Here is a 14,939-nt window from a genome sequence, read left to right as displayed (position 1 = left end):
ACACGAAATATTAATGCCCCATGCTCGATTAGTGTCCCCTGGGTAGTATTCAAACCTATTCGCGTCTATCAATGTGTACGTACAATTGTGATGAAATGAACACCCAGATGGAACGACTGAGTGACGAAGGAGATTAAACGTATGCAACACACCAGGAATACGACTTAAGTGAAGCGAAAGTATCCAAGGAGTAGCTGTAAGATTAGATTGGGTGGTTTGTTTGTGTTCTGTGATGGCATGCAAACGAACAATGCAACAGTCACTACTCTTGCGAAATAAAAATTCCCCATGCACGAATTGTGCCTCGTGTTTTAGAACTATGAAAAAATAGTCCCCACATAGGCCACTATTAGAATTAACCAAGTCCATAATTTTGGGTGGAATAAACCTCCTAAGAACTCCTCTTAAATACGCGACTGGAATACACAAGATGCCATTAGACATTACAACAGGAAATCACACTTAGTTGAGCTCTAGCTGGTATGTGAGTTTGATGAAAGAGCAGATTATGTGTAGGAAGTTTTCCTAGTGAGGGCGAACACGTATAGTTTACCATACAATCTTAAAGTTTTTACAATAAGCGGGTAGAAAACCACCTGCTTGAGTGACAGTCTGATCATGCTTTTCGACCTTCTCCCTTTCTCCAATTTCTGCTGCAGTGCCTACGGCTGCCTTGGAATTTTAGAAAGGTTACAGAGAATTTATTACTCTGATACATCAAAGAATACTGGGGCCCGCACAAATTGTAATTAACTAAATTACTTTTGAAAATGTAAGGTCTAGTGATACTGTCCAGTTTAGCGCGCGTTCAAGGGCAAACACAATACTGTCACTGTCAAGTTTTCCATAGCATTACTCGAATGAAACGCGAATATCAAAACTACGCACACGATCAGTACTATTTCGTTTGTAAAACTTACCTACATGATAGACTCGTACCCAGTTTTCTCGCGCTTTCTTTCCACGTGTTTTAGCACGTGCCTTCTAACGCCTAGCCGCGTCAGAAGTCAGGGAATCCAAGGCTTCAGATGCTGTTATATGCAAGTAGAATTATAATCAAAATTGAATCGCAAAATACAGACAGCCACAACGCTATAAAACATGCTATTGAATCTATCAATAGGAAAACCAGTCGGCTGCACCAGCAGGCCGGTCTCCACTGACAGTCTGCATCAACACGATCAAAAAATGTGCACAAGAGAGGTCCATTCTCGTGACAGCTAAAACATCACAACGTGATGGCGTTTGAAAGTCTCTCTCAATATGCCTGAACGTTCTATAGCTTGCTCATCTAATCTACATTCATCTACAAGTACATGACACACGACTGCCAGACGACAGGATGGTAACAGCTTGGTCTCGACTACGACGACCTGGTAGAGCTCACGTAACCGGGACCTGCAGCACTTGCAGTCACAGGATCCTAGAGGAAGAAAACACGACAAACGTAAGTTCACACTCAATGATAGTTATGCTACTGCCTAAACAGCAACAGCAACAACAACTTAACGTACCAATTGAAGTGTGGCATGTCAATTCAGTGATAGGCATAGCCTACCATAACGCGCGCTAAAAGATGGCCATTTGTGGTCACCATAACGCGTGCTAAGAGAGATCATCAAAGGATGACCATTCGTAGCCTTCAGATCTTGTGAATGAAATCTTGTGAATTCATTCACATACAGCTGTCATCCACACGTGTGTACTACACACTAACCACTTGGTCTTACATTGATAAACAAATTAATCAAGTTAATATCAATAGCACTATTTTTGGCTTTGCCACTGTTGACAAGTCTAGTAATGGTTAGGGGTCCGTCCCGTCGTACCCACCCACCCCTACCTAATATGAACGGCTGTTCATAATTGCCAAACAATTTCTCCATTCTAAATACAGATCACAAATTGCACGCTCTTCTAGTAATCCAACAACATCACAGCACGCACTCTACTATTAGAACCAATTTATTCATACTAGACCCGTCACCATGTGAGTGTGACCGTTTCGGTTCTGGTTCATCATGTTGCCAGAAATACCTGGTCCTATCCGGCTTCTTGCTGGCATTGTTTCTTTGGACTCCAACGTTCTTAGCTATCACGTTGTCTCTAGCCTTATTGTCCTTTGAGTATTTGTCATGCCATTGTCTTTGCGCATAACTGAAGAAGTTGCATCTTGCTGCCACAGACTTTCGATCACTCGTATGCATTGATCAAGTGTGGAAAAAATGGTAGTACATAGGACAATGTCCCACCGAATGTGCTGTTCGTCCGACCAAATACTGCACCAGTGTTGGGATGTGTTTGGACAAAACATCCACCCATAAACATACATGATAGTGTATACCTTGTTTCTTAGCACGTGATGGCCTTTCCAATGGTGTGACTGTTAATTTCATGAACTTAGGTGCCTCCTAGCATGCTTTATCGAGACAAAACCTGAGCTGCATTTAACGCCATTTTTCTGTTTGGAAATTGGTTGTACAAACTCACATGCAAAAGGCTGAAGTAGGGGAGGCACTTAATTAGACACGGAACACCATACAAGAATGTCCTCAGTCTGTCCGAGCCAAAATAATTCCCTACTTTCCACACTGTTGGTCATTGGTCATATACAGAAGTGGATACAGGATGGGGGACCAGGGGCACGTCCCTCTCCAGCAGTGCAATACTAGACTGGAGTTATAAGACTGCAATTTGACTCTTTACATACCTGAATGCAATTGTTCTACTTCAGTGGTAGAAGGACCTTACGTATATGTACTGAATGCCATGTTCTGGTCTGTAAGGAACCAACCAGGAGAGCTGACTCAGTGAGGGAGAGGTGAGTACAGACACTGCATGACATGATATGGTCTGCGAGGAATCATCAAGGACAGGGAAAATAACTATCCGGGTCCCCACCAGCAAAGATGCTCCTGAATCCGTCCCTGATATATAGTCGTCATCATTGGCCCTTAGTCATTGGTCATTAGTCCTTTGATCTTTGGTCATCATTGGTCATCGTTTACTCATTCTCTCTCTTCCTCTTCTGTACACCAAAAGAGTAAGCTTCTTTTTCATGATCACCTTACTGACATGACAAATCTGCACATGCGCAATGTCGAATGATTTCAGCCTGCTGACCCACCCACACACTTCAAATGTTCCGATTCAAAATCATTGAATAATTATGGACAACCCCTGAGGTCTATGCCCAAGAGTTCTCTATGAAAGGGCAATACAGTCACACAACAAGCAAACAGCATGGACTCGGTTTCTTGCTTACATAGGCAATTGCTTGTTAGACAAGTCACAAAATGAACACAGTTTCTTACCATTTGTGCCGATCCTGACGTAAACATTTCGGCTGCAATGTAATCTTCGAGATCCTTCAGCAGGTCCTCGTTCGGGTAAGTTGGGTAGAACAGACCGGATGGCGACGAGAGCCCGTTCGCATGCTGCAAGCCGCCTGTCTGAGAACACGACACAGGGGCAGACACGGGAGGTACCACGCCCCCACATTGTGACAGATTGCAGTCGTGACTACCGTAATTGCTCGGCTTCACAATGTCAATCCCGTTCGTCGGATGAGAACAGTTGGCTCGTATGTTCGGCTTCACGGCCATCGTCGGTTTCGTGGCCATCGTCAGTTTCGTGGCGTGTGCTGCAGACACGTACGAGGCGTGGAGCTCATTTCGTTGCTCCACGGCAACCGGACGTTGTGGTTCGACGTACAACGACTGAATGTTGCTCCCTCCGTACGTCCCCGTCTGAGCACTCGAATACGTCACATAGTCAGTCATGCCATAGTATTGAGACGGTGATATACTATGTTGTAGACCTTCTGTTGATAAACACGAATTATGTTGTTGTAGAGACTGAGACGGGTAGATATCCTCGTGTGTGTATGCACGATGATGATTCGTCGTCATCAACGGTTCTTTACACGGAATGCTCGGTAGCAAACGCATTTGACTGTCGGATGCGTCGGATGCCAACAGAGTCTCGTTCGAGTGATGAATCTCGGGTGATGGCTCGTATGAAGGAATGGTCGGTGAAGGTTGAATCTTTCCCGGTTGATATAAACTCGAACTTAACGATGGATGAGATAAAACGGCCGGACTGCTGGGGTGTGTTCCTTCCCCGCTGGACGGCGTGTGTGGTGGCTTCTTGAGAGACTGAGAAGACGTCGCCGACGCGGGACTGTCCAGTGAATAGGTCGGCATCTGTGAATCCTGTGGAAACGACTCGTCACTCGACGAGATGACCGAATTGCTCTCCAAGTCGGCCATCATCTTGTTGGCCAATGCCATGGCTTGAAACGAAGGGTTGTCGAGTGGTGGATGCTTCGGGTAGGGAATGTCTGGTGGGATAAACACACCAAGTGACATATCGGTAGATCGGCCTTGAGCTGAAACTTCTTGTAAAGCCTCTTCCTGACTAAAAATACACATTGATATCAACTAGGCAAACACCTAAACTTATTATTTACGATACACTGGACGACTGCTGTAGTACTGTACCTACTCTTGTATCACCACATTATCCGTCAAGCCCCCATCCCAAACTTCGGGCCCAGTGTCTGACATCTTCGCACCTACATTCGACTTAATTGGTTATAATTGACACCCAGATAAAAATCAGACCGACAAACAGACAGAGAAATAGAGAGACAAATAGACGAAACACAGACAAACACACTGACAAACAAACAGACAAACAAACAGACAAACAGACAGACAAACAAACAAAACGACTGACAAACAGTTAGGCAAACAGACAGATAAACAGGCAGACAAACAGACAGACACACAAACAGACAAACAAACTGACAAACAGTCGGGTAGACATATAGACAGACCAACAGACAAACAGACAGACAAACAAACAGACAGACAAAGACAAAACAGAGAGACAAAAAAGACAAAATAGACAGACAGACAGACAGACCAGCAGATACACAGACAATGTCAAGGCAGCCGAATGTATCAGTCCGAGAGTCATGGACAGCTATTAGTGACGACCCAATTATGAAGTCGTTTCTCCATTGTGGTATTCCAAATGTGGTGGACAGCTCACAAGACGACAAGCTCGTTGACCATTTTCCAACTGAAACAAGGAGCTGCAGACTTGTTCACTGACTCTGAATCTGATGCAGAATTTAAAGGCTCTAGTGAATCTGAGACGACAGAGGACTAGTAGATAGTGCCAGTAATTAGTCAAACACATCCACCAATTAGCACCTAAATGTGTCATATCCTCCATCAAGACACAATCCACTTCACAGACTAAGCTGACGTGCAGTGTGTGGGGTGATACAAGAGTAGGTACTCACTACTACTACTGCATGGTATCAAACAAATGTGTTGAACTCACTTAATGACGTAGTTAGTAACGACGATGTACTCGGCCCTCGCCGTCTTGTTGTTATACATGATCGCTGCACGCGACTGCAGCCACACCCACTGACCGTCACGTCTCAGAAATCGATAATATCCACTTACACCTTCGCCTTTAGCGATCACTACAACACAAAATGCTCGACTCAATTCTACGAACCAACAAATTCTCAGCACAAACTGTTATTTCTAGTTGATATTAATTAGAAACAAACTGATGGTTAGGGTTATGGGTTACAGTTAGGGTTATGGGTTATAGTTAGGATTATGGGTTAAGATTATTTCTACTTGAAATCAATTAGTAATAAACTATGATTGTTAGAGTTAAGGGTTAGGGTTAGTCTTATTTCTACTTGATATTAATAGAAACACACTATGTTAGGGTTAGGATTAGGGTAGCCTCAGAGCCAGACTGCTTTTGCACGTGAGGGGTGGGGAAGGGCAGAAAGAAAAAGTGAACCTAGTTCGAAAGAGGAGGGCTCTTCTTTGCTCAATTACAACCGTGCCAATCCAAACCTTTGCCTTGAAAAAGGCGGCCAATCGGTGATGAGAATGCTAATAGCTACGCAGCAGGACGATGTTAATGCGCATGCAGGTGCAAGAGCTAATGAAGGAAGTGATCGCATTTACAACATGTAAGGTGTCGGTGTGTGAGCGCCTACAAGTGACCGTCCAATGTTGTCTGTTATGAATGACTTCCATGCTAACTAAGCCTTACGATGAAGCGATTATGACTGAAGTGTCAACCATTATGCCTCTGGTCGGTGTACAGAATTGGAAGCCACTGCAGTTGCTTTCTCTTCGCCTCCTTGTCCATAGACGGGACGGGACATGTTCTTCCCTACGGCCTTTGGAAAGTCGCTCATTTTTCACGTTCTCCCACACGTTTGTGCCCGACTAGCAGCCAATGGCTTCCAGCAATATCCAACGGATCCTGTGGTGCTAGTGGTTACCTCCATTGAAGTCGCTGATGAGAGATCAGGTAGCTATAGTAAAGTGCAGAGGATTTGCAGCTGTCTTTGTTGGTGAATCGAAATCGTCAGACTCTGGCATCAAGATAGAGAAATTCCGCTAAGTCTATGGAAGCCCCTAAGTGCTAGTCGGCTCACACGAGTAGCTTGCAAAAGCGGTCTAGCTCCAAGGTTAGGGTAGGGGTTAGGATTATTTCTAGTTAATATTATTTAGTAACAAATTATGATTGTTCATGCTGCAGATGTCTTACGGTCGAGGTAACATTTCTGGCACATGGGCAGGTCTCCGACGTGATGGAACTCAAACATTGAACGACCGATGAGATCTCGTGAATCGTACCCCATCAGTGACTGCATCCTAGAGAACAACAAATATGAGAATAATCGGAGTTGCCAATAAATTCTATATACACACATCGTCACAGCACTCTCGTTGCCAAATTGATTTAAAGTGATGTAGACTATTGTATTGGAAGTATGCATCTCACAATATACTAGACTATTGCATTGGAGGGATGCATATCACAATACATTACACTATTGTATTGGAGGTATGCATCTCACAATACACTAGACTATTGTATTGGAGGAATGCATCTCACAATACATTCGACTATTGTGTTGGAGGGATGCATCTCACAATATATATATTTTTCAAAACTGTCATCAAAAGCACAAGACAAATTACAAGCAAACTACGACATGAACTAAAATGCAAACTACAATGCAAACTACAACGCAAACTACAATATAAACTATAATGCAACCAAGCACACACACACACTCTCTCTCTCTCTCTCTCACACACACACACACACACACACACACACACACACACACAAATATAAATTTATGAAAAGTCAAAACTAAATTAATCACAATACACTAGATTATTGTATTGGAGGGATGCATATCACAATACATTACACTATTGTATTGGAGGTATGCATCTCACAATACACTAGACTATTGTATTGGAGGGATGCATCTCACAATACATTCAACTATTGTGTTGGAGGGATGCATCTCACAATACACTAGACTATTGTATTGGAGGGATGCATCTCATATCCATTAGACTATTGTATTGGAGGGATGCATCTCACAATACATTAGACTATTGTATTGGAGGGATGCATCTCACAATACATTAGACTATTGTATTGGAGGGATGCATTTCACAAGACTCTAGACTATTGTATTGGAGGTATGCATCTCACAATACACCACACTATTATATTGGAGGTGTGCATCTCACAATACACTAAACTATTGTATTGGATGGATGCATCTCACAATACACTAGACTATCGTATTGGAGAGATGCATCTCAAAATACATTAAACTATTGTATTGAAGAGATGCATCTCACAATACACTAGACTATTGGAGGATGTATCTCACAATATATTAGACTATTGTATTGTAGGAATGCATCTCACAATACATTAGACTATTTTATTGTAGGGATTTATCTCACAATACACTAGACTATTGGAGGGATGCATCTCACAATACTCTAGACTATTGTATGGGAGAGATGCATCTCACAATACATTAGACTATGGTATTGTACGGATGCATCTCACAATTCAACTTGAACTACGCAAACACTTAAATCGAAAATGACTAATATCACAGATAGAGACCTCAAAAAATAATGATTGCTAAAAAAATAAAAATCAATTTTTAGCCACGAAAATAATAAGTCTCAATAAACATCAGCAGTGGTAGGATATACACTATAAAGAGCCTCATCCTTGACATTCAAAAGTTTTCGAGGTATGGAATGTGTAATGGAACAGTAGAGCATATTGTCTAGTGAAGAGGTGAGTGAGTGGGCAGGGAACTTACGTTTCATTCAAGTGCACTTTGATGTACTTCAGATGCATCGAGTTGTACGTAGTGAAGATACCGGGCCTCATCTGAATTTCTATGATCGAAGATGGAGTGACAGGACACAACGTAGACACGAGGTATGGACCAGATTGGAGAGATCGTCCCGTCGTGATACGACCACAGCAGTGAACGACCTACACAATGAATAACAAGCTAGTTGTATTCGTCTTCTCTCTATCTACTGAGATATTCATCTATCTGCCGTTCATTCTTCTGTCTTTCTACTCGACAGTTTGTCTACCTGTGAGTGTCTGTCCATGTACTTGTGTGTGTGTGTGTGTGTGTGTGTGTGTGTGTGTGTGTGTGTGTGTGTGTGTGTGTGTGTGTGTGTGTGTGTGGTGTGTGTGTGTGTGTGTGTGTGTGTGTGTGTGTGTGTGTGTGTGTGTGTGTGTGTGTGTGTGAGTATTTATGTGTGTGTGTGTGTGTGTGTGTGTGTGTGTGTGTGTGTGTGTGTGTGTGTGTGTGTGTGTGTGATGTGTGCACGTGTGGTGTGGTGTGTGCACGTGTGGTGTGTGCGCGTGCGTGTGTGTATGTGTGTGTGTGTGTGTGTGTGTGTGTGTGTGTGTGTGTGTGTGTGTGTGTGTGTGTGTGTGTGATGTGTGCACGTGTGGTGTGGTGTGCGCACGTGTGGTGTGGTGTGTGCGCGTGCGTGTGTGTGTGTGTGTGTGTGTGTGTGTGTGCGTGTGTGCGCTCACGTGGTGTGTGTGTGTGTGTGTGTGTGTGTGTGTGTGTGTGTGTGTGTGCTCACGTGTGGTGTGTGTGTGTGTGTGTGTGTGTGTGTGTGTGTGTGTGTGTGTGTGAGTGTGTGTGTGTGTGTGTGTGTGTGTGTGTGTGTGTGTGTGTGTTGCTCATTCTTTGCACTTTTGTCCTCACTTTGTCTTTCTATGCTAATCTTCATCACAAACAGACATTATCACAATTACCTTGTATCCCGGGCTCTTGCATCCTCCGGCCGGCATCTTACTGGCAGTGCATTTCATTCGACAGAAAAACGAATACTTGAGGTCAGCACGGTCACAAAATCCCGACAACGGCGTCATTGCAGCATCCTGGATGTCTTGATGGTCATCTTTGTGTATGATACTGAAGACGCTCGTTCCAATAAGATCATGCTACATATCAACATCATGACATTCAGGAAAAAATGATATTAACATTAAGATATTCAGAAAAAAATTGATATTAACTGCAAGATATTTAAAAAAATTGATATCAACTAAAAGATATTTAGAAAAAATTGATATTAACATCAAGATATTCAGGAAAAAAATCGATATTAACATCAGAAAATTCAGAAAAATATTGATATTAACATGCAAGCAGTTTGAGAGAAACGTTTAATGTAGTAGTTCACATGGTGTGTACAACATGATGGGATTCAACGTACCTGGAAGAGTCCCAGATGTTGCTGTATGTTTTCAGACACGTAGATGAGCATCCCGTTGAGATCGGACACAAGAAGAAATCCATTCAAAGCCTAGAGAAAAACAAAGTAGTAAGAGTTGTGAATTCTAATAGTAATTATCTTAATTTCAGAATACATACAAGCCATAAAAACAGGACTTTGTAAAGATCATGTGACCTGGTGAGTAGCTACTCAGAGGTACCCTCGAAGTACCGGGTACTTCGATCTACTGGACAGTTCCAGCAATCACGTGCGAAAACGTTTTTACATCAATGCGCATACGCGATTTTGCATCCACGGAAATTGCAACCAGTAAGCGGAGACGGTCTGTCCTTACATCTGAGAAAAAGATAGAAATCATGAGAAAAATCGAGAAAGGGAAGTCTCAACGTTGTGTAGCTGGGATTTTGAACTGCCGAAGTCAACTGTTGGAGACATTCGGAAAGATCGAGAAAAGATCAGTTGCCACGTGTTCGGTGCAGAGCACACGACTGTCGCCAAGCTGCGGTGTATTCTACGTGAATCACAGATTCCTCTCTTGGATGACATGCTACAGGTGTGGTAATTGATCCTCTGAGATATGGATATTTCCCAGTTACGGACAGTGCCCGGCCCCGAGATGTCCGGATAACCTAGATATTAATGTAAACGCACATTTGGTCACACCGCAACACAAACATAGTTGTTGATTTAAATGGTAGAGTTGCGGATATACGGATATGGTCCATTTGTTTCTATGCTGTAGAGTAGGATAGTGAAATTGCTCAGGACGGGCTGGGGGTGGTCCTGGCACCTCTGGGGTCCTGAGATATTTACAATCAGTATTACTAGTAACTGAAGATGTGTTTACACCGTCGCTTCTAGAGCTATGAGCCTTCTAAGTCCTGAACACCATGTACTAGGAGGAGTAATTGTCGCGAAGAATTACGAATATACGCGCTATTTTCTTTCTAGACGTGCTACCTGTACAATGTATTTCAAATCCAACATAGCGACTGTCGTTTTGCGTGACCACAACGTCCGTACAGCAGTCATAAGTAGAGTCATCGTATACGGGACATAAAATCTCTCAAGGCTACGTAATGTTAGATTCCTGTATAAATATCGTAAAAAAAAACAAGAAAAAAGCAATCGATTTCGAGTCAGCAGTTGCAGACAGGCGAGTTCTGTTGTTTATTTCCGACAGGTCCTAGCAATTGCAAACATGAATTACACTGTTCTGGTAATAAAACTCTCTCAAGTTTTGCGCCTACGGTTGGCTGTTCGTCCATTGTCTTTGGTTGCCACGTACGACATAAAGACATTAATGTTTCTTGATTGGGCCACACAAAGGAGGAGTGGCACATTCCTGCAGCGTGACAGACATAGCCAGCCCGCCAGCCAGCCAGTCACATAGTCCCAAGACCGGAAGTCGGTTCAGCCCTATACGTTTAGAGTACGCTACTCGCCAAGTCTCTTGACTTTTACATAGTCCCTTTCTTATAGGCTCATAGCTAAACTATTTGATATCAATGAATATATATGTAACAGTCCTAAACTCTAAAAGTTTTGTGAGGTTGCCAAGGTGACGACCATGTCTGCCATAGAATTACAACACACTGCTGTCTGTCTGTGTCTGTCTGTCTATCTGAATGTCTGCCTGTCATTCTATCTGTGACTGTCTGTCTGTCTATCTGAATGTCTGCCTGTCAGTTTGTCTGTCTGTTTGTCTGTCCGTCCGTCTGTGTGTGTGTGTGTGTGTGTGTGTGTGTGTGTGTGTGTCTGTCTGTCGCAGTGTTCGAAAAAGTAGTCATCAAGCTGTCATATGACAACTAACTGACTTTACGTGACGACCAACTTATTCCAGTGAGGTTGCCATCCTGACTAGAGTAGATACCCAGAGAATTTTGTTTTTATGTTGTAGAGTAGGATAGTGAAATTGCTAAGGTGGGGGAGGCTAGGGTGGCGTCTCTGGAGTCCTGGGATATCGTTTACTTACCATAACTATCAGTATCGCTATTTGATACCAACGAAACATACATAACAGTCCTAAACTCCTCGGCAACTGAAAATTGTAACGTTGCCAAGGTGACAACGTCTGCCATAAAATTTGGAACAATGATCCAAAATAGTCTTTTCCAGAAAAAGATAGTCCCAAATGAATACGCCTCAAGATAATCCTGAGAAACCAACGTCAGCAAATAGTTTTCCTGTGACATCAGTTTATGTCAACCTTGTTGATACGTGAGCAATTAGATCAGCACCAGTCAGATTTGTCAGGCAACACTTAGCCCACAATATTGAGCGACCTCACCTTGACAGTACGAAACGTCCATCATGTGGCACTCAACTGCTGGTAGCGATGAATCAGAGTAATACAATGACTATGCATGCATTCAATTGGATTCACCCAGAAGAGACTGGCAGTACAAGACGACAGACCTCTTCCAGTCTTTCATCTGCAGAGCTACTAGACTCCACGAGGTCTAAACAAAGTCTTCAAAACTGTCCCAATCAAATGCCTTTCCTACTTCGTATGCTACTAATCAAAGGTGCCCTACAAGCGCACCCTCTAAACATCATTAGATCTTGCTATATATAACTACTGGGATACAAGACACAGAAGCCATTGTCTACCCTTATCGTTTAGCATAACGCTCTCGGCACACATCGATGCCTCTATCAACGAATCACACGCCCACATTACCATCTAAGCAACCGGATTCCCCATCAATCATCCCTACACTCCCCTTCACATAATTTAAATCCGATTCTATTAATAGCCCCATGCTGTTCTAAGAATTCCCGCCTCCTTATCGTTCCCACTCACAAAGAAACACACAGACGCCCGGTGACGTCACGTGCATCACTTACCGGCAAGAATAAGTCAGAAAGAGACTCCTCATCCTCGATTCCTTTCCCAACACCTGAGATACGAAGACATATCAAGCACACGAAACCATCAACTGGAAGTGTCTACCGGTGCCCGACGAAGCCTTCCCGGGTTGTTGTAATGCCTTCTGTGCACCTACAGAGCAAACCAAATTTTGGTGACGTCACAGGCAAGTAGCCACAATGTGTCTACCGTCATGTGCAAAGTGGTTCTTCGCTCGCATGTACGAGACGACGAGCCTCAGCACCGTCGACTTGTCGAACGTCTCCTTGACATCGTTCTCGTACGGTAAGAGGTCGCTGAGCTCCTTCAGTAGCGACGTGAGGTCGTCTCTCCTCCTCTGAGCTGCCTGACGTGACTTCTCGCGCCTACAACGATAAACATTATTCTAAACTTGTCGAACTCGTCACATTATACTACAGACACTGTCACAGACTATAACAATCTAGAGAACTAAAGTGTATCCTTTGTACAATGACAATTATTAATCGATGCTTTGTCAGCTACTGTTTGTCATCTACTTTGCCAGCCGCCAGCGTATAGTAACAGATAAACAAGCATGAGACAAACAACCAGACGAACAGACAAACAACCAGAAGAACAGACAAACAACCAGACGAACAGACAAACAAACAGACAAACAGACAAACAAACAGACGAACAGACAAACAAACAGACGAACAGACAAACAAACAGACGAACAGACAAACAAGCAGACGAACAGACAAACAAACAGACGAACAGACAAACAAACAGACGAACAGACAAACAAACAGACAAACAGACAAACAAACAGACAAACAGACAAACGAACAGACAAACAAACAGACAAGCAAACAGACAAACACACAGATAAACAAATAAATAAACAGAAAAACAGACAGACAGATACAGATAAGCAGACAAACAAATACAGACAGACAAAGAAACAGATACAGATAAACAAACAAATCAACAAACAAACAGATAAACAAATAAATAAACAGATAAACAAACAGATAAACAGACAAACAAATAAACAAACAAATAAACAAACAGATAAACAAACAAACAGATAAATAAACAAACAAACAGAGTAGACAGACAAAAACAGTCTAAGTCGTTCCTTTTACAAGCACAATTACTCGTCTCGCACAAGCTGAATTACTCGTCTCGCAAAATCAGACGGACAGACTGGGGGTTCAAGGGGGGTTTCAGACAAACCAACCGCTTAGCTGTTAAGATCTGTTTCCGACCCAAGAAATTGCTGTAACCACGCCCACCCATAATTCTTGGTCACGCCCATTCCATTTGTGGTGACACCTTCACAAAAGCTTGGTGAGGTACTTACCCCTGACATGCCACAAACTGTTGTCATGGAATGTTCAGGCATAAAAGAAACAAAGTGGTCTATTTTAAAAGAAAGTTCCCCTCTGTCTTATGTTCACTGTGCTTGACCACATGATAGCTATATTAAGCCTTATAGCCGCTGGAAAATTTCCAAGACCTCAAGAAGCTGACAACTTACTAGTAGTATAGGAAGGGCCAGATATCTACAGAACTCGTTTGTTACAGACAGATGCTGACCTACATAGGGGGCTGTGCTAACAACAACTGTTGAGTAGTTATATTACAATTAAGTTCATACCATATGGCAGTCTTTGTCCTAAATGCTCTTATGGTCACACCAAGCATCCCAATAACTACTTGTTAGTCTCAAACAACTTCCCACTTTCAAAATACAAATACAAGTCCATTGTCTTCATACCTAATAACTGTCTACTCGTGCAGTAAAGCAAGAGGGGGGGCATGTACCAAGTAGAAGCCAAGGCATGGGGAAGTGCTGTGCCTTTTGTATGCTGGGGCCACCCCTGAAGATTGCTTGTTCATTTGTACTTCCTTATATCCACTTTCATGCAGAAATAGATTTAGACAATGGACTAAAAGTTGCTTTGCTCATCGTCATATTTACTCTTGCACCTTAGCTAGAGCTAGATCTCTTGCGTAAGAAAGAACTAACTGTGTACGTCTGTTGACATCTGATCACATATCAATAGAACTCGTAACACACTCACACTCATACACACATACACACAGACACACACAGACACAGACACACACAGACACACACAGACACAGACACAGACACACACACAGACACAGACAAACACAGACAGACACAGACAGACACAGACACAGACACAGACACACACACACACACACACACACACACACACACACACACACACACACACACACACACACACACACACACACACACACACACACACACACACACACACACACACACACACACACACACACACACACACACACACACACACACACACACACACACACACACACACACACAAAATATATGTACATGTTGTACGCAAAGTGCAAATTTGGACAAAGTACATGTACAAACAATA

General features: G+C 42.9%; 1 protein-coding gene across 1 annotated transcript in view; it reads right to left on the bottom strand.

Moving 5' to 3' along the window:
- Nucleotides 1-1,032: 1,032 nt before the first annotated feature.
- The window catches only part of LOC134198106 (single-minded homolog 2-like), a 15,000-nt gene continuing 1,093 nt past the window's right edge, over nucleotides 1,033-14,939 (bottom strand). The window contains exons 2-11 of the mRNA XM_062667442.1: nucleotides 12,718-12,893; nucleotides 12,613-12,660; nucleotides 12,507-12,559; nucleotides 9,636-9,725; nucleotides 9,172-9,360; nucleotides 8,204-8,382; nucleotides 6,601-6,707; nucleotides 5,356-5,503; nucleotides 3,315-4,419; nucleotides 1,033-1,423 (exon numbers count right to left, since the gene is read on the bottom strand). Coding sequence (XP_062523426.1) covers nucleotides 1,364-1,423; nucleotides 3,315-4,419; nucleotides 5,356-5,503; nucleotides 6,601-6,707; nucleotides 8,204-8,382; nucleotides 9,172-9,360; nucleotides 9,636-9,725; nucleotides 12,507-12,559; nucleotides 12,613-12,660; nucleotides 12,718-12,893 — 2,155 coding nt within the window. The 3' untranslated portion in view covers nucleotides 1,033-1,363. The remainder of the gene's footprint in view (nucleotides 1,424-3,314; nucleotides 4,420-5,355; nucleotides 5,504-6,600; nucleotides 6,708-8,203; nucleotides 8,383-9,171; nucleotides 9,361-9,635; nucleotides 9,726-12,506; nucleotides 12,560-12,612; nucleotides 12,661-12,717; nucleotides 12,894-14,939) is intronic.

This window comes from Corticium candelabrum, chromosome 2 (genome assembly GCF_963422355.1).
Source record: "Corticium candelabrum chromosome 2, ooCorCand1.1, whole genome shotgun sequence".
NCBI lineage: Eukaryota > Metazoa > Porifera > Homoscleromorpha > Homosclerophorida > Plakinidae > Corticium > Corticium candelabrum.
Note: the sequence above shows the minus strand (reverse complement) of the source record. Positions and strands in the feature narration are given on the sequence as shown.